The sequence below is a fragment of the Actinia tenebrosa genome, unplaced genomic scaffold, assembly GCF_029948245.1.
Source record: "Actinia tenebrosa isolate PJP-AT-01 unplaced genomic scaffold, QUT_ActTen_1.0 PGA_scaffold1__47_contigs__length_23844297, whole genome shotgun sequence".
Lineage (NCBI taxonomy): Eukaryota > Metazoa > Cnidaria > Anthozoa > Actiniaria > Actiniidae > Actinia > Actinia tenebrosa.
The window spans coordinates 2,986,750-3,005,307 of NW_028292578.1; the positions used below are offsets into that span (position 1 = coordinate 2,986,750).

Genomic DNA, 18,558 nt, shown 5'->3' on the forward strand with positions numbered 1-18,558 from the left:
AAGCCCGGAAGTACGTCATGGAGGACGTCACAAGTCTAGAAAATGCCCTCCGAAGTCTTTCCGATGTACTAATGACTTACAACGGAGATTAATCGATTGAAAACTTGAATGACGTAATGTTTGGATGACCGCTGAACTCGAAAGCGCCACCAAGTGGTTCTTGGTACATGCATGGCTAAATAGTTTCGAGTCGAAATTGTACTTTTAATATACCTTTACTAAAGAATTTAAAAAGGTAAGCTATGTCACCATTATCTTTAGTGATTCAAGGATATTTCAGTGTATTTTTCTCAGGATTTTAGCATATTTATTGAAAAAGAAAGTGCTATGTGTTCGACGTTGCGCGTTGGAGTGGAGAGAGGAAAGAACTTCAATATTATTTTTGTCGTCAAATTTCTTGGGAAACTAATATTTAGTCGTGTATAGAGAAAGTCATGCCTTTGCTTTCAGAAAGGGTTTCAGCTGACTAAAAATACTTTATTGTTACGTTTATTACTGACTACACTGACTGCCAGGCTTATGTTTTATTGTCAAACTTCACAAGCAAGAAACTTTATTCAGATTACTAGAAGGTTCATTATAGCTCACGTTATGAGCCCCAGAACCAAGAATTAAAGAAAATTCCATATTTGTTTGATAAAATTAACACCTGATTAACAAAATTGACATTGATGTAGACCTATGTTTTAGATAGAATACGCAATAAGTGGTTCTGCTTTGTTAATGCCACAATCTAAATATAGCTGAAGCTCATACCTACACCTTGAATCACTACTTTCTGAATGTTTGCATATATTGTGACATTCAGAAGACTTTTCATTTCACATACTTTACTTCTAATTGATCAGCCAGTAACATTCCCTTTTTGCAATTCAAATTTCATTATAAGACAGGATAATCTTTCGCTAATTTATGTTTCAAAAATATTGTATTGTTTTACACATTTTTTTTTTTTGTAAAATAACCAGGACCCTGTTATATGAAGGATGATTAGTGCCACCTGATGGATAAATCCTTATCCAGTGGATAAGTCGATGCTGTTATCCAATAAATTTATCCACTGGATATAATTTATCCTTAGGATAGAGCTAGTTACCCTTCGTACAACTGGGCCCTGGTGATTTAGAATGTAGGCACACAATGGACTGTTTTCACAGCAGATGTTGAATATTTTTATTATCTCTCGTAACACAATAACTCTCTTCCACAGATTAAGAATTTAAAGATAGAAGAAAGATCATGTCATTTGGAGAGTATAATAACAGAGGTTCCTCCAAAGGTATGGGTTAATGAGTCAAGGCTATGTTCACAGCAGAGATGGCAGAGACAAAAGGGCTAGGTGGCTTTAGCTCCCCCCCCCCCCCCCCCAAACCACTTTTTACAAGAATTAATTTTTTTTTTGTTTTGTCTGCAAATTATTTTAGGGGAGGGGTGGGGTGGATTGGATAGGGAGGAGAGGGTCCAGGCTACTAACATGTAATTAACCTTGAGAGAGGGAGATTTGTCAGGGCGGAATCACTTATTGTTAGGGTTATGTGATAGGGTTATAGTAGGGGAGGGATTATTTTATTTGAAATTTGAAAATGATTTTTTAGAGGGTAATGCCTATTTCATATGCCACTCCACTCATGTGCAGAACCTAATACAACTAGATTCAACTCTGAATCGTTTTGGAGTGACTACTGATTTAGACGGGTGAACTTATATGTCAAACTAAATTAAAGCAGTTTCAACTTGATATGGCAAGCATATTAAGTTCGACAGGGCTTGCCGTATTATGCGACACTAGGGACAGCTGATTCATACAGTACTATTTCGCAGTACTTGGTTCATTAATTAGGTTCAGCATATGAGTAGAGCATCATATGGAACAGGCCTATAAGCGTCATGAAATATAATACTTACAACTTGAGGAAGGAGTGGGTCTGCAATGATATAATTAAAATTTAGGAGGATATTTGTAAGTAAATGAGAATCTTCTTACCTAACTATATCTTAATTGAAGGAACATGGTTGTGGGCAGAAAAATAAAATTCCTTTACTTTGATAAAATTAATTCTTTGCCATTTGAAATAATCGTATTGCTCCTGCCATCCAACATGGCTGCCATCATGTGATCATATAAAACTTCTAAGGGTCTTGACCATACTATATGAATAATTTAATATCAAATTTTAACTTATTTTTTCCACTATTGGATGTCAGGTGGAGGAGATACAGAATATCAGAGACTGTGCAAATGTGTCAGTAATAATGTCCAACGAATCAACAGCAATGGTAAAATATTATTTATTTATCTATCTATCTATCTGTCCGTCTGTCCATCAGTCCATCAGTCCATCAGTCCATCAGTCCATCCATCCATCCATCCATTCATCCGTCTATTCATTCATTCATTCATTCATTCATTCATTCATTCATTTATTTATTTATTTATGAATATTATATATTGCTTTGAATAATAAAATGTTAATATTTACAGTTATATTAATATTATAATATTATTATTAATATTATATTATAATATTATTATTAATATTTGCTTATTTACAGTTTCAACAATCCAGAGATTGGTTGACAGAGTTGGCACTGCAGGCGATGTACCCAAGCAGCTGTAAGTTTGCCTTTCTTTGTTGGTACCTCTGTTATCATTTCAGATTGTATCTGCATTTCCAGTCATTTTTATGTTTTTGTTTTGCAAACACATTAATTTGATTTATGGTGGATATGTCATTAGACTCCCTATTTTACTGCTCTGTTTCTTGTTATTAAACTATTTTTTATAATTAAAGTCAGAAGACAGAAAAAGAAACACAGCAGCTGGCAAAAGAGACTGGTTCATATCTGAAGCAGCTGGTACTCCTGGAAGGAGATACACCCACAGAAAAAGTAATAGAAAAACAGTAGAGCCCTTATTAATCCTTTTACTACTACAGGCTAAAAGGGTCCAACACCGGCTCTTCCTGGAACATAATTAGGGTGTTTTTTAGTTCTCAATATCAAAATGAAAAACATATGCTCAGTACATATTGAGACCTTATAACACACATCAAAGCAGTTGATAAAATCTAATTGGTTAATGATCCAAAAAGCAATAGCCCACAATGTTTCAACACAGAAATGTATGGATGGGGATGGGTAATGAAAAGCAAAAATGCCTTTCCGTTGGCCGCTTTTGGCCACTCTAAGAAAAATGTTGCATTTCTGTTTGGCTGCTTTTGGCCGCTCTAGTTGTGAAAGGGTTAATGATTAATTATTATAATTATTATGAGCAATCCTCCTTGGGGAATTGTGAAGTGGCTTCTAAATAGAGATTAGCTGCTTAATAGGTGGCCACTTAATAGAAGTTCTGCTAACTGTATTCGTAGCAATAAATGATATTATTTAATGGTAATATTTCACATGCTATCATCACCCCACTCAATTATGACTTTTTTTAATAAGAGCTGCCAAAGTTATTTTCATCTAGGTCTACAAATTTTCTTTGAATTTGAAATTTGTAATATTCAATGACAGTGCTTGTCATTACATATTTATTTTTCATATTTTCGGCAATAGGCTAATCAGTCTACAAATCCAGTAGCCCAGTAGAGTAATGTACTAGCCCATATAATTAGTAATCCAAAAACCCACTAGCACATAGACTAGTGCAAGGGCGGATCCAGGGCGGGCTAAGGGGAGCTGAAGCCCCCCTTCAGCAGAAAACAAAACAAAACTGAAGAATTAGATGCTCTTTTTATCATTTTCTGTTGTGTTGATGGAAGAAACTCAATTAGCCATCCCCCCTAAAATTTTGGCTGGATCCGCCTTTGTAGTGAGTCCTAATTTTCCTAATTTTTTCGGCCCAGAGCGAAGATTTACTAGCCCCAGACTAGTGGACCAGCCTTAGTGTTCATAACTGAACGTTTTCCAGAGTAAAGACCTTTGATTGTCTTTTGTCTGGTAGGCCAGTATATAGCATACAGTGTAGTGTAAGACTAGATGTTGCCACACATTATGATGTAGATATCTTTCTTTCTAGCGCCAACGAAAAATGCAAGTTGACAGACTCACCAATAACTTTTCATCAGCCTTGAACAATTTCCAGAAAACCCAGAGGGTAGGTGTTATATTATTCATTCTGTCTTCTTACATTCATCAATACTCCATTTTACAGTTCTGTTTGAGTGACCACGAATAATAGTTGCAAGTCGAGGCTGCAGTTTCCGCGCATAGCAAAACTATACTTTTTATCATGCGCAGAAACTCCGGCCTCGGCTTGGAACGGAACTGTAAAATGGAGTATTCAAGGCTTGAAATAACAGCTGGTCAACGCTTCCTCTACCCATAAAATATGAGCCGACCCAAATAATACTAAAAGGACTACTTGATATTATGATATAGGTAGCTGCTGAAAAGGAGAAGGAGTACGTATCAAGAGCACGAGCTTCATCAATGGGTGTTTCTCCAAGTGTAAGTCTACTATAATTTTCAGTTGAGTTTGGTGTGTCAAACGGATTCATCTTGTCAGTTGTCTTGGAAACATTAGGGGCTGACTTTGAAGCAACATTGACAACCTCAGAACGGCTAGTATATTTGATTGATTGATTAATAAATATATTTTAATTTTATTTAGTTTTACAACTCAAAATGTCGTAAGATTATGATAGTATGATTCCTTTGGTTCATTTCAGCCCATGGGAGGATACAAAGACAATTCTACTTTGATTGACTTTGATAGGTCAGTTGATTTACCAGTCCAAATATTACAATCCACACACTTATATATTATTATTATTATATCGTCTCCATCTTTCCTGAGAATATAAATTTTCAATAGCATTTTATTCAAACCCTGATGGATCCAGGACTAAGGGAATTAGAACTGCTGATATTAAAGGGAAACAAAAAAATAGATAAAACTAATTTTTTACTTTGATAATGCAGGGAGGGGTTGCCCAATTCTCCTGAGCCGAGGGATCGTGTTTTAGGCACTAGAAGGTGCACCCTTTACCCCCTCAGACCATCAGTGCTCCTTATTACGGGTATTAGAGAGAAGTTGAAACAGATGTGCAAATCACGAGGATTGAGCTGTGGACCTCTACCTCTTAAGACTACGCACTCACCAGAGAAAATGATTTTTTACTGGATATTCTTTAATTAGGGCGTTCGTAGTTGTCATTTAGGGGGCTCAATTGTGGTTTAAGGGGTATCAGATGAACCTCACAGATTGAACCCTGGAAAAACCTCTGGGATAATCTGAGTCAGGGAACAGTTGAATCACAGACTGCGAGCAGTCCCTCTATTTCCCTTGGTCACTGTCCGTCCCTGGGGAGGGGGTTGGGGAGGGAGGAATAAAAATAAAATAAAATATTGACACGGACAGATAGACGGACAGTGACCAAGGGAAATAGAGGAGCTGTTCGCAGTCTAGGTGAATCACAAATTGAACCTCCTTTTAACACCTTGGACAATCTTCATTGCAAGCTCACCAATCTTCTCACTTTGATGCAAAGGCATGGCTACCTTTCAAGATGGGGCAGGGAACTATGAAGAGACTATTTCTTTAGTAGGCATTAAAATAGACTGTTTGTCAACAGAACCAGCGGAGGAGGGGGTGGAGGGCTACAAATCCAGTCAGAAGAAGAGGTGTCTCTGGAGGCAATTGAAGAAAGAGAAAGAGCCATCAGACAGCTAGAGGTATTGTTCGTAATAAAACTTTCAAAAACAGTGGTGCCTGTGTCCACTTGATAGAAGCAGTAAATATGGGAAGAAACCTTCAAGAGTGTGCTGGCAACTATTTGTCTGTTAAATGAAGTATGCCTGCACTTATCAAACTAAGTATCACGACTGTACAATATTAGTTTTTGAATAGCATGACCTGTGAGCAGTGGTACGATGGCCATCGTTCTGACGTATTTCCTTTTTCCAAATGACACATCAACATAAGCAAAAATAACTGTAATAGATGTAATTGTAGTATTTTATTCTTTACTGCAACAACCAGAATTTTGAACTCAAGTCCAAAACTGCGAGAAAAATCATACCATCATACTATCCTCAGTTCAAACCCTTTGTCTTAATACTCTGACTTATAGTACACTCAACAAAATTACTCGACTCTGATTGGTCGAGAGGAGTACAATTATAGCGTTAATTGTACTCCGTAGGAGTACCGAATTAAGTCGCTATGGCAACACGGCCAAAACAATGTCAAAACAATTATTTTCTATCATTTTGTATTTAAAAAACATATGAATAAAATTTTAAGGCCGTAAGAACTAATGTTTTTTATGCATTTCAGTTGCGCGATGGACCGAAAATCGGCCGCCAAATAGACAAAGATGAACGGCGTCGCTTCGCAAATTTTGTTGAGTGAACTATAAACAAAAAATCGCACGATCTTCTCGTACAATTTGGAATTAATAGACACTCGTAATGTTTTGAAAGTTCTTTAATTGCACTCGCCTAAAGGCTCGTGCAATTACAAGAACTTACAAAACATTACTCGTGTCTATTAATTTCCAAATTGTACTCGAGATCGTGCAATTTCCTATACTAATAGGCTGATGTTATTACGATCATTCAATCCTCAGTTCAAACCCTTTGTTTTAATACTCTGAATAATAGGCTTATATTGATTAGATCATGCGATCCTTCAATGGTTCAAACTCTTTGTTTTAATACTCTGAATAGGCTGATATTATTGGTGTGAATGAAATCTTCAGAGATCTAGGAAACATGGTCCACGAACAGGGTGAAGTCATAGGTAAGATATACGGTACAATGACCTTTTGGTTGGTATATCTCTGTAGCTAATGCTTGTGTAGTATCGCCACATGTAAGGGAATCCGGACTTACGGTGGATTCCGGATTCCAAGCGCTGGATTTCGGATTCCAAGGGTCTGGATTCCGGATTCCAAAACTTATGTATTGCGGATTCCGGATTCCATATCGTTAATTTTCAGATACTTTTTCTGAAAATTATATTTGATATACTTACCAGTATAAGTAGAATCGTCTATCAATTAAATCAGCATCCGATGACATATATTCTTGGTGAAGATATTACGCAGTGGGGGAGGGGCTACATGGGTTCAGTCTAGGTCGAGGCGATAGCATTTAAGTGTATACTTTTAATTTCAAAGTAGCGGATTCCGGATTCCAAAAGGGTGGATTCCGGATTCCATCATAAACTGGATTCCGGATTCCATCATAAACTGGATTCCGGATTCCAAGGCCTGGATTCCGGTTTCCAGAGTGCTGGATTCCGGATTCCAAAGCCTAAAATTTCGTGGATTCCGGATTCCGGATTACCTTAAATGGGTTCAGTAGTATCATAGTTGTGATGCTTTGCATGGACGATAGGGCTTTGGGATACCTGATACCTAATGTGTTAATTGTGTTTCTTTGAGCATTCATGCAAATATTTTCGTTTGAGCCATCATGCACTGCTTCGGTAAAGCTTTTTGCTTTGCGGCTAACCCATAATTTTCGGTCAAACAACAACTGAAACTCATTGTGTTTGCATTGCAGACAGTATTGAGGCAAATGTAGACAATGCTGCTGTGCATGTCGAAACCGCAAATCAACAATTATCTAAAGCCAGCAAATACCAGGTACCTTTATTAATACCTAACACATGGTAGACTGAAATGAAATGAAATTAGTTACGAGAAAAGGGGACAGACGTCAGGGATGGAGTAGTTGACAAAACATTCACCTTACACCACAGTCAGTCCTAAAAGTTATGTCATCGTTTTGATTATTTTACACTTCTTTACCTTGGGCGTAATGTTTGCTTATTTCAGACCACGTGTCCTTCTCTTGAGAATAAGATTCTTTGTTTGAGTTATATCCATATTCATGCGTCTTCACGTGCGCAACCGTTAAACAGACAAATGATACTCTGGGGAATGACACGTGATCTTAAAGGCGCGATTACACGGAGCAATTTTTTCTGCAACTCGTCTCGCAAAAGCGTTGCAACACAAGTTGCAAGAGTGTCTACACGGTAAGAGAAACGAATTCTACTTTTTGCTTCGATTGCTGCAACTTGTCTGGCAACATTTTTCAAATTGCGCTGTAGGTTACACGCTGCAATGCTCCATGCAACTTGTGTCTCATTAAATGGGAAAACATTAATTAATGTATTAATGTAACCATCCAACCTTGTTATCATAGTAACGTAACCATCCACCCTTTTTGTCATGGTAATGCAACCATACGACCTTGTTGTGATGGTAACGTTACCATCCACTCTTGTTGTCATGATAACGTTACCATCCACTCTTGCTGTGATGGTAACGTTACCATCCACCCTTTTTGTCATGATAACGTTACCATCCACTCTTGCTGTGATGGTAACGTTACCATCCACCCTTTTTGTCATGATAACGTTACCATCCACTCTTGCTGTGATGGTAACGTTACCATCTACTCTTGTTGTCATGATAACGTTACCATCCACTCTTGCTGTGATGGTAACGTTACCATCTACTCTTGTTGTCATGATAACGTTACCATCCACTCTTGTTGTCATGGTAATGTAACCATCCACTCTCGTTGTCATGTTAATGTACCCATCAAACCATCCAAGTTATTGTCATGGTAACGTGACAACCTGACCTTATTATCATGGTAACGTGAAAACCTGACCTTAATATCATGGTAACGTGACAACCTGAACTTTTTTTCGTGGTAACGTGACAACCTGACCTTTTTGTCATGGTAACGTGACAACCTGACCTTTTTGTCATGGTAACGTGACAACCTGACCTTTTTGTCATGGTAACGTGACAACCTGACCTTTTTGTGATGCTATCGTGACAACCTGACCTTTTTGTGATGCTAACGTGACAACCTGACCTTTTTGTCATGGTAACGTGACAACCTGGCCTTTCTGTCATGGTAACGTGACAACCTGACCTTTTCGTCATGGTAACGTGACCTTGACATGCTTATTATTTCAAATCGTAGAAAGCAGCAAGGAAAAAGATGTGCTGTATTCTTGTTATTGTGGTGATCGCCGCAGCAATCATTGGAGTAATCATTTATGTTATTGCCAAGTAATCAGTCATCCAACATAATATAGGTCACTATACGATAGATCTCAATCCTAATGACTTTTCATACCGAAGCTACCACAATCCTTTTCAAAATCACTTTGCATTTTTATATCAAAATTCCTTTGAGCAATACCAAGACGATAGAGTGAACATTAACATAAAAAAAAGCTACCAAAGAAGATTCTAGTAGTAAAGGTATAAAACGTCATCATGATTGACGTCTATAATGATACAATGATTACAAATTTACTGAAACAATACATTCTATACAGTCCCCCTGGCAGCCGTCATTAGTGTCGGTTCTAAAGGTCCGGGAGGATCTGGGACCTTCACTGATGAAGTCTGCAGAGAATAATACACTTGATACGATTTGACCCTTTAAGATTACTATCGTTTTCAACCACGTGATCAGTAGACTTGTTTACCTTGCCAGTCTTACTTATTGCATGTCAATCGTTTTGTGATTGGACTCGATGTCTGATGGAGGTGATCCATCTTTCCGACCAATCCTTCACGAAGGAAGGGCTTTTGATACATGTATGTACTGAAAAGATTACTCCAATTGACTTGGGGGGTGGGGATGAGGAGGATATACTACTACACGAAATTTAACTTTGTTATTGATAATGCCAGTAATCCATATAATAAAATAAGATTTAAAAAATAAAATAGGTACTGTACAAAGATAGTTTAGCTAAGATGATGCTACAGCCTATGACAGTAACGAGTTGGGAACTTATTTGCCGCGTAGGAACTGGTGTTAACAAGTCTAGTCTATTGTGCATTGTTTTCACGGCTATTGTGGTACAAATTTCATGGAACTTTGGCCCGGTAGAGAAAAACTTGGGCGTTTAAGATACCGAGCCAAGCCCAGTTGAGGTAAGGTTAGCAGCTGGAGGTTGGGTGTCATAAACATTATACCTAACCAAGCTTTTGCTCCTTTTTCCCCAATTCACCTGTCACGGCGCTAGCTTGATATTTAGATTTTAGAATTGTGTTACGGTCACCAAAGAGTTCGGACATTGTTCTCGGATTTCCATACAAATTCACTGAGTTTAAAGACAAAATTTAGGTAGATTTCTTTAGTTAGCTATCTTAACAGCAGTAAGAAAAGCTTCAATCAAACTAGAAAAATGATCATTTACTTGTATTTATAGAACGAACTAAACATTAACTAAGTAAATAGTTCATTTAGAGTCAGTACATTTGTACGAAAATTCGACAAAATGTCCGAACTTTTTGGTGACCATAACACAATCTAAAACAATTTATACCACGTGACGGCTAGCGCCGAAAAGGTGTATTCGAAAATAACAAATATAGAACTTTCCATTTTGCTCGCATTTGTCAAATGCGTTTCCCATTTCCCTAGCAGCAGATTAGCACCCAGTTACATATTCGTTTCTGTCTAGCTCATTTTGACGTTCATTCACGTAGAGTATTACACTCTTACTGAGATATTAACCGAATATAGTTTATAGTTTTAGATATGATGTCACAGGCAACCCAAGCTCACTACATTTATAAGAGAATGTATGGGGATTTAGAATATGCCGTATTTTATTTATTCTCCCTCGCATCCGTTTTTAGTGTCGGTCGTCACGCAACGCTCCCTCCCCACAAACGGCTGCTTGCATGCAGTTTTGAAGGGTATTTAAGAAAACATTCTAACGGAACGTAAGTGTTGGAACTTTTTTCTTAAATACCCTTCAAAACTAACTGAAACTGGATGCAGGAGTTCAAAATAAACAAATTGACACAACAGGTAAGTCGACGAACTTTAATTCACGTTTTTCCAAATAAAATACGGCATATTCTAAATCTCCATACATTCTCTTATGAATGTAGTGAGCTTGGGTTGCCTGTGATCAGGTCTGAATTAGTTTTGTGCTCGATTTCATAATGACGTCACATATTGTTTTAACGCTAGGGATCATGGTCGCTGGAGGGGGATGGAATGACAACAACACATCTTAAATCACAATGAAATTTGGTTTATGAGCTGGTGAAGGCTAGAACAACTAAATCTTACGCTAAACATCTCGAAAGAAGAGCCTAAATTTCTATCATTTTAGCCGATGTAAACAAACCGTGACGTCATTATGAAATAGGGCAATCATTTAAAACAACGTGAAATCAAGGCTGATCGTGTATTGGCTCTGTTCCTTATACAAATCCTTATAGTTTCACTGAAATGCGGTAATAATACAGGTATTCTTGCTAGAGCACTACTAGTTATAGCATGTTTCAAATGCTCGTTATCATGAATTTAAAATAAATATATAGCTGGGTTACCCTAGGGTTCGTGCTTGTTACTCCTGATACTCTTCGAATTTGAAACCCATTTCCTTGGAAATAAAGAGCCATTGAGACTTACTAATACAGTCGCAAGTGTGAAAAAATCAGTCGGATAGGTCACTGGCGTTAAGTTTAATCAGACCGGAACCAGTTGCTTGGTCTTTTCGACGGTAGCTATGGGGGCTCCGGAAGGCCCCACACCCAACTCACCATATCAATGCTAGCTGTGTCTAAGGCTTTGTTTACGTCGTAAAATTGCTGCTAATTCAAAACAGTGACGTCACTGTTTCGTTGCTATGGTAACTCCGATTCCAATGAAATGTACGTCCGTGTTATAAACTTCAATGGGTGAAATTTCAAAATCGTGGGTGATTGCATAAAAGAGCTATATATACGGCCGTCCGAAGTCGACCGTTTGAACACTAAAGGACCTGTAGGAAGCCTCCTTAACCATGTTTGATCGGCGATCGATTTTTAAAATGGCCCCTCTAAAAGGTACGCATGAATAAAAAGGCTCTTAAAACCAACCTGATTTCAAACCCTAAAAGGTACAGCTTTATTTCAGTAATTTACTATTAACCCCGGCTATCAACGCCGGTTTAACGAATGACAGGACAGCGTATTGTAATCATTGTAAAGTAAACAGCGGCATAGCATGGATAAATGACCCCAAAAGGAACGGAGGTATGTTACGTAATTGACTTTTGAGCCGGAACCTTTAAAAGGTCCACATAGGGAATATTTTCAACCCTAAAAGGAGCGCCGATCACCCCTACCACCTGAACAAAGGGAGTACACCCACCACCCCCCGGGGAAATATTATAAATCTAATGCATGTCGACCTTGATGAAATTAAAAAAACATCAACTTTTTTTCAATTTTATTTTACCTTTCGCTTTTATCTAAATTCGGTTGCCTTTGGTAATAGTACGTATTTCGTATAACGTTCTAATGAGGCTGTAAGTGGGCGGGCCTAGTTTAAAAGTCGGAACTAACGTGCTGGGAATGTCAGAATATTGCGCATGTGAAGCTAGTCTCCCTCGCATCCGTTTTAAGTGTCGGTCGTCACGTAAAACGGATGCGCGCGAGGGAGACTAAATGTGAAGCCCGTCGTTTTATTTGAATTCAATTCAATTTTTCTCTTCCCACGAGAAATGTTGCGTGACAAACCTATCTAATGACGTGTGCGTAGAACGGCCCAATAAATAAAATGCGACGGAGTCGAAAGCTCGACTTCTCAACTCGGCCATTCTTGGGTTTAGCGTGCCAAGTCTAAGCTAAGTAAACGTAATTTCCGCGCCTATCGTTGTAGCAATATTACAATTAACTAGTGCGACACTATTTTTAGCTTAAACCAGATGGCTTCTGTTACCAATCAGTCATCATCTTTTCCGAAGCAACAATAACAAATGCAGACAAGGATGAAAAAGGGCAGCAGAATGACAGCAATCACGATCCACATCAACATCAGCAAGAATCCTACACAGCAACCTGTAGGCAAACAAATATATAGAATCTATGCTGTTATGTTGTTGTTTCATGATTGGAAAACTGATTCCGGAGTAACTATCGAATACCCTGCACCCTGCAAAAAAAGTGATGGGGGGGGGGGGGGGGGGTGTGAAAATAAGCTACGCGTCTACTCGCAACGAAGTGGAAATTTTAGAATGGGCTATGTGTGCCTTACTCGTATGTGAAGTGGTTATGCGTCTACTTGTGGCTACGAGACAAATTTAAGTAACTGGGTTTTAGAAAAGGCCAACAGAAAGTTTATTAATTAGTCTTTCCCTGTGCCTTCAAAGTGCTGACGAGTTCTCTAAGGTAGCTACGCGTCTACGTCTAGGGTGTGGGGTATTCGAGAGGTGTACCCTGATCATGAATCCTGATTCCAATTCAATCTGTGAAAATCTGATCAATATGATCAGCCCAGAGATATCAGGGTTTAGATCAGTGAGGTAGCAATGCCTTGATTTAGATCCGCCCATGCAAAAGTTGTTTCAGGGTTCTATCTGTGAGTCAACCGTGTGCCCTGACTTTAATCAGCCCACAGGTTGTTTCGGGGTTCGATAAAACTTGAAGGTTAGATTTGAGAAAGAAATGCAACAGTCGACAGCCAATTTTCGCAGGATACCTGACGACAGTTCCATGACAGAATAGGTCACTTGCATTATAATGTCATTTACTACCACTACCATACTCACACTTTCTTTTGTTCAGTTAAATATTCTCATGAGGAAATACAAATTGGAATAAGAAAGAAAATTCGCGAAGCATTTTGGTAGTGGTAGTAAAATGACGCCATTATGCAAACGCATTATTGTTTTCTTAAAGATGGATTCACTTGCACTGAATTAATTTCACTCTTCCGCTGCTGCACACAGCGCGCAACAATCAATATAGAACCAGGTTTCAATCTCTGAGTGCAAAACCCAAATATCAAATAGTTGTCTGTCTGCGGGTATCATGCAGAACTCACCTTTGCCCCGTGGATCATACCAAGATGCTTGTTGTTGTTGTGGGGGAGGCAGGGCTCTGAAGTTCAATAATAGTTGAAGTCAGGTTTACTTTTAGACACTTCTAGAGTGACTTTGAGAGAAATTTAACATTCATTGCTTGAACGAATAATAGAGAGTTTAAGTATCTAGTTTGCGGCAAACGTAAAACCTCAATTCTTTAGGAATGAGTGAAAAAGAATCAAAAAAAAAACTCTACAAGAGTAGATAAGGTCATAGTTTTTCGGCTTTTGGGTCTGGGACAGGGTATCATTTTTGTCTAGGATATGTTACGATTTGGTCGTTTCTGTCTGGCGAATAGCTACGCATCTGCTGGCACAAAAACAATAAAAACGTTAGTAAATATTGATTGCAATCTATTGAATATTAAACCGTCTTTTGCGTGTCAACAAAAGGTAATATGACCGAGATGTAGATGTAGACTACTGATTGTTTGAAATGGTTTCAATAATGGCCATATCCATTCTTAAAGTCTTAAAGCTTAACATACATGTTGGGCTTTAGTCTGGGAAAGGGTGTACAATTCTTATTTTTAGTCTGGGGTAGGGTATGTAAAATCAAAATTTTAGGTCTGGGATAGGGTCAGGGTTTTGAGGTCCTGGAGACTTACCCCTACCCAAGTTCGGGTGGTAGTACCACTCCCCCTCCTCCCGGGGTACTCACGACCTGAGCCGGTCAACTCGTAATGCATCTCATCTTTTCAGAAGGTCAAGTCGTGAATAATTTACTGTTATCAAGATTGCGTCATTCTATAAATTTCTCGGAAAATGAAATGTCGCTTTGAATATAAAGTTCAGGTGGGACTTATCAAGATATCTGAGATAGTAATATTTCAGAGATAATAATTTCAGAGATAGTAATTTCAGAGATAATAATTTCAGAGATAGTAATTTCAGAGATAAAACTTTGCTTCTTCTCCTTTAGATCGATTCGTATGCATTACGAAATCCGCTATAGCCCCTATGTTTTGGTAAGTAAAAGTCATTCAATGAATTTTAATTGTGTCATATGAGCTATATTATCGGGTATCCACTGGCATCCACTCTAAACGAGTATAGTATAATATATCAGGGTCTGAATGGGGGGGGGGGGGGGTCCCAGTATCAGTTAACAGCTAAATTCTATCATTTTTCTCAGTCATCAGTTAGATTTTTCGATTCTCAGTTAAGTCAAACATTAATAATTAATTCTTATGTTTAATAAATAATAAACAACTGGTGAAGTCTATTTTAATGTACTTTTTACCTCAAATTCACATGTGAAATATGTTTAAAAAGGATACTTATTAATTTGTCTCCAATCACTTCCGGTAAGTCAATACTACAATCCTATTGATGTATTAGGGTGGAGCTGGGTCTTATTAGTTGTTTCAGCAGAGTTGTTTCGATCGGATCTGAAAACAGTGCGAATACCATGGTCTTGAAGGCATCTACGCAAAGTTTGGGATACACCATCTACATATGGTAGTAACACTGTTGTTCTGTAGGCTGGTTGGTCTTGTTGGCTGGCTGGTCTCGTTTTAGTGACTTTCTGCAAGACATCTATCGCAAGACATTTTAGAGATATTTATTTGCAGACTTTTTCACGATATATCGCTTGGCATGCTGAAATTTTGCAGTGAAATGTCCCAAAACGTGAAACAACTTTTTAGTCTGTGAAAAAAGGTTAAACTAGGCATGATAGGCAAACATGATCATAAATCCATTCGTAGGAATGCTCGTACGAACGGGTCACGCAAGCTGGATTAACGGTCAGCTCATCGTCTTCAGCGCGTGTCTCTTCATCTGAGTCAAATTCATATTCGTCAATATTTGCCCAGTATTTAAAAACTGCCACACTATTGTCATTGACAAATGTTATTGGTATAGACATAGCCTTTGCTGGTGCTATCACTATTCATACTGACCAAAGCGTCCAGCAAATCGACGAAAAGTGGAAAGTGATCAAGGTCAACTCTATTACATCAACAAAAAATACGCAATATGATGGTGAATGGCCTCAAATAGCTTTTGAATAAAAAAACAATCACATTTTAAAAAAATCTATGAATCAAGAATAAACAGTTATCAGTTATCTCGTCGATCTCAGTTTATATCAGCTATAAAATGCGGAATTCTCAGTTAACCCCATTCAGACCCTGATATATACTTTAGGCCTAAATGCAGACAACCCGATAATAAAGTTCATATGATACAATCAAAATTCATTGAATGACTTTTACTTACCAAAACATAGGGACTATAACGGAGTTCGTAATGCATACGAATCGATCTAAAGGAGACGAAGCAAAGTTTTATCTCTGAAATTATTATCTCTGAAATTATTATCTCTGAAATTATTATCTCTGAAATTATTATCTCTGAAATTATTATCTCTGAAATTATTATCTCTGAAATTATTATCTCTGAAATTATTATCTCTGAAATTATTATCTCTGAAATTATTATCTCTGAAATTGTTATTTCTGAAATCTGAAGTTTCTTCTCGGCTTTCGTACAAAAGGACTAAAGAGGCTAACAAATTTGCACTAACTTTATTCAAAGCTAAAAAAAGGACTTAAAACAATCAAATAAGCTCAAACAAACTGTTTTGATTGGCAAAGTCGGTGAGTTCGCCTGTGTTGCAATTGAAAGCCGCGTTTGTCACTTCAATTAAAATTTTTCCTCATTTTAAATGTGTCTTTTGTCTTCTATTTTTATCTTTTTTTGAAAGAATCACTGTGTATTTATACTAAAACAATTATTTGCCTCAGCCCTCCTCGCGTCTTGGTAAATATTCCCCGATATTCACTTCGCCTTCAGTGAATAATTGTTAAATAATCCATCATTTAGGAAAACAGTTTTCTTCTTTTACCCCGGCCAAGCAACTATCAATAAACTTGTAATTAAGACAAGAACGCTAGTGCAAAGTTCTTATCGTTTGTACTCTATGATGTTGACTTTCCCAAGTTTATTGATTTTATTTTCGTTTCGATTAATGTCTCTTTACCTCATCGGTTGGTGTTCCTCAATCCTGTGTCTTTCTATTGCTACAATCCTGGTAAAGCAATAACCAAATATATCCACATCAAATAACAACACGGAAATACAAGTATTTGTTATCATTATTAGTTTTTCTCACCCTTCTTCTGTAGCCACCAAAGCTGTTTCTTTAGTGACCTCAATATTTCCAAACCTCGCTTTCTCTTCTCGGACTGCGACAACAGCGGCTCCACTCATTGTTATTTTAGAAGTTTTAGTTAAGTTGGGGTACAATTATTTCAAATTCGCTTTGCGAAGGAATCCTCAGTTACAGGTCAAAGATAACATTAGCTTCCGCCGTCCGCAGACAGATCACGTGAGCCTTTATACCCGACACATTAAAAACTAGTTTGCATGCATGCATTCACTGTTGCTCGTTGCTAGCATTCAAGGCTGCCCTCAAATTTTTCTAGAATATAAAATTCATGTGTTAATTCCAGTGAAGGTTCATAGGATTTCCAATGCAGTGCAATATAATAGTGCTTCATTCAGGTTGTAAATAATGGCACACAATAATATACTAAAAGCGAAAACGGAAACCATTAAATCCAAGGGAAAAAAATTATTCCAGGAAACTGAAAAAGTTAGAAAACATTTATGCATATTTTGAAAAGACTAAAACAAACATGGCTTTCTTTATTTAAAAATTATTGTAGAAGTGGAACTCTTATTATAACGGTGCCGTCAAGACTAAAAGTACTTTAAAAAACGGTGACGTGTAATGCTGAAGTCGGTATACGTATTTTTGTGAGACAAAAGAATTAAGGTTTAATACTGATTCTTAATAGATATGGAGCTCTACTAAAACAATTTAAAACAAATCGTGAGCTTAGCCAAAAATTTGGCTATTACAGTGCAAAGTTAGAGTACAAAGTGTTGCAGTCAAAACGGCTCAAGTTAAGCTCATCCTCCTAGATCCATTTATGATTTCATTATTCGAATATTTAAATCTATTATTCTTTCTGAGAAATACGAAGAATCAGGATTCAAAAATAATGACCAATTCAAAACTCAAAACCAATTCTGATTGGATTTTGGTGTTCCTTATTTGGAATAATATAATCAAAATTCGAGTTTTGAACCGGTTATTATTTTGAGTCCTGACTCTTCGTATTCTCGGAAATACAAAAAATTAAACCATTGTTGGACTCTAGGGGGGTAAGCTTGAGCCGCTTTGACTGTAATTCGTAAAAATGCGCTAGTCGCTTGAAAGCCCCGACTGCCGGGACAGGACAAGAACTAAGGCGTCAAAACCAGGAATTTAACGCGCAATCTTTTTTCAAGCACAAGGGCAAAGTGCTAAATTTACGATGGAAGACTAGGGTGGTAAAACACCCATTGTCCATGCATGTCTCGCGGCCATAGACTTTATGGAGTCGGGGGAGTCGGGGCATGAAAGTTCCATTTGATTAGTGCACATTCCGAAGCTATTTCGTACCTAGAGCCTGCTTTTCTTCTGGCCTGCGGTTTTCTTGGACTTCCGGTTAAGAGCGCATGCGTTCAAAGAATTGCCAAATATAAAAAGATATGTTCTCGATTTCTATTTTTTATTTTGATCGGAAGTAAACACAAAACTCTGTTTTAAAGTAAGATTTTCATTGATTATATTTCATTTGATTAAAATACACAACTTGTGTAATTTTAGTGCACGAGTAACGAGTTTTCACCACCAAAATAAAT

At 37.6% G+C, this 18,558-nt stretch overlaps 2 protein-coding genes across 2 annotated transcripts; one reads left to right on the top strand and one right to left on the bottom strand.

The window, feature by feature from the left end:
• The first annotated feature begins 136 nt into the window (after positions 1-136).
• Positions 137-11,427, top strand: LOC116294718 (syntaxin-7). The gene is made up of 12 exons (XM_031702363.2): positions 137-235; positions 1,211-1,279; positions 2,206-2,277; positions 2,554-2,614; positions 2,793-2,889; positions 4,022-4,099; positions 4,384-4,452; positions 4,674-4,720; positions 5,580-5,679; positions 6,676-6,748; positions 7,516-7,598; positions 8,959-11,427. The coding sequence occupies exons 2-12, from the start codon at positions 1,240-1,242 to the stop codon at positions 9,049-9,051; spliced, it is 813 nt and encodes a 270-aa protein (XP_031558223.1). The 5' UTR covers positions 137-235; positions 1,211-1,239; the 3' UTR covers positions 9,052-11,427.
• A 783-nt stretch (positions 11,428-12,210) lies between these two features.
• Positions 12,211-17,193, bottom strand: LOC116294719 (uncharacterized). The gene is made up of 4 exons (XM_031702364.2): positions 16,979-17,193; positions 16,847-16,894; positions 13,822-13,877; positions 12,211-12,836 (listed from the first exon to the last, which is right to left on the bottom strand). The coding sequence occupies exons 1-4, from the start codon at positions 17,074-17,076 to the stop codon at positions 12,721-12,723; spliced, it is 318 nt and encodes a 105-aa protein (XP_031558224.1). The 5' UTR covers positions 17,077-17,193; the 3' UTR covers positions 12,211-12,720.
• Positions 17,194-18,558: the final 1,365 nt, after the last annotated feature.

Coding starts and splice junctions, on each gene's coding strand:
- LOC116294718 (XM_031702363.2), top strand. CDS start 1,240: ATGTCATTTGGAGAGTATAATAACAGAGGTTCCTCCAAAG. Junction 2,890..4,021: donor GAGATACACCCACAGAAAAA/GTAATAGAAAAA, acceptor CTTTCTTTCTAG/CGCCAACGAAAAATGCAAGT. Junction 4,453..4,673: donor CAATGGGTGTTTCTCCAAGT/GTAAGTCTACTA, acceptor GGTTCATTTCAG/CCCATGGGAGGATACAAAGA.
- LOC116294719 (XM_031702364.2), bottom strand. CDS start 17,076: ATGAGTGGAGCCGCTGTTGTCGCAGTCCGAGAAGAGAAAGCGAGGTTT. Junction 16,895..16,978: donor TTGGTGGCTACAGAAGAAGG/GTGAGAAAAACT, acceptor TTGCTTTACCAG/GATTGTAGCAATAGAAAGAC. Junction 13,878..16,846: donor GAGGAACACCAACCGATGAG/GTAAAGAGACAT, acceptor ATTGAACTTCAG/AGCCCTGCCTCCCCCACAAC.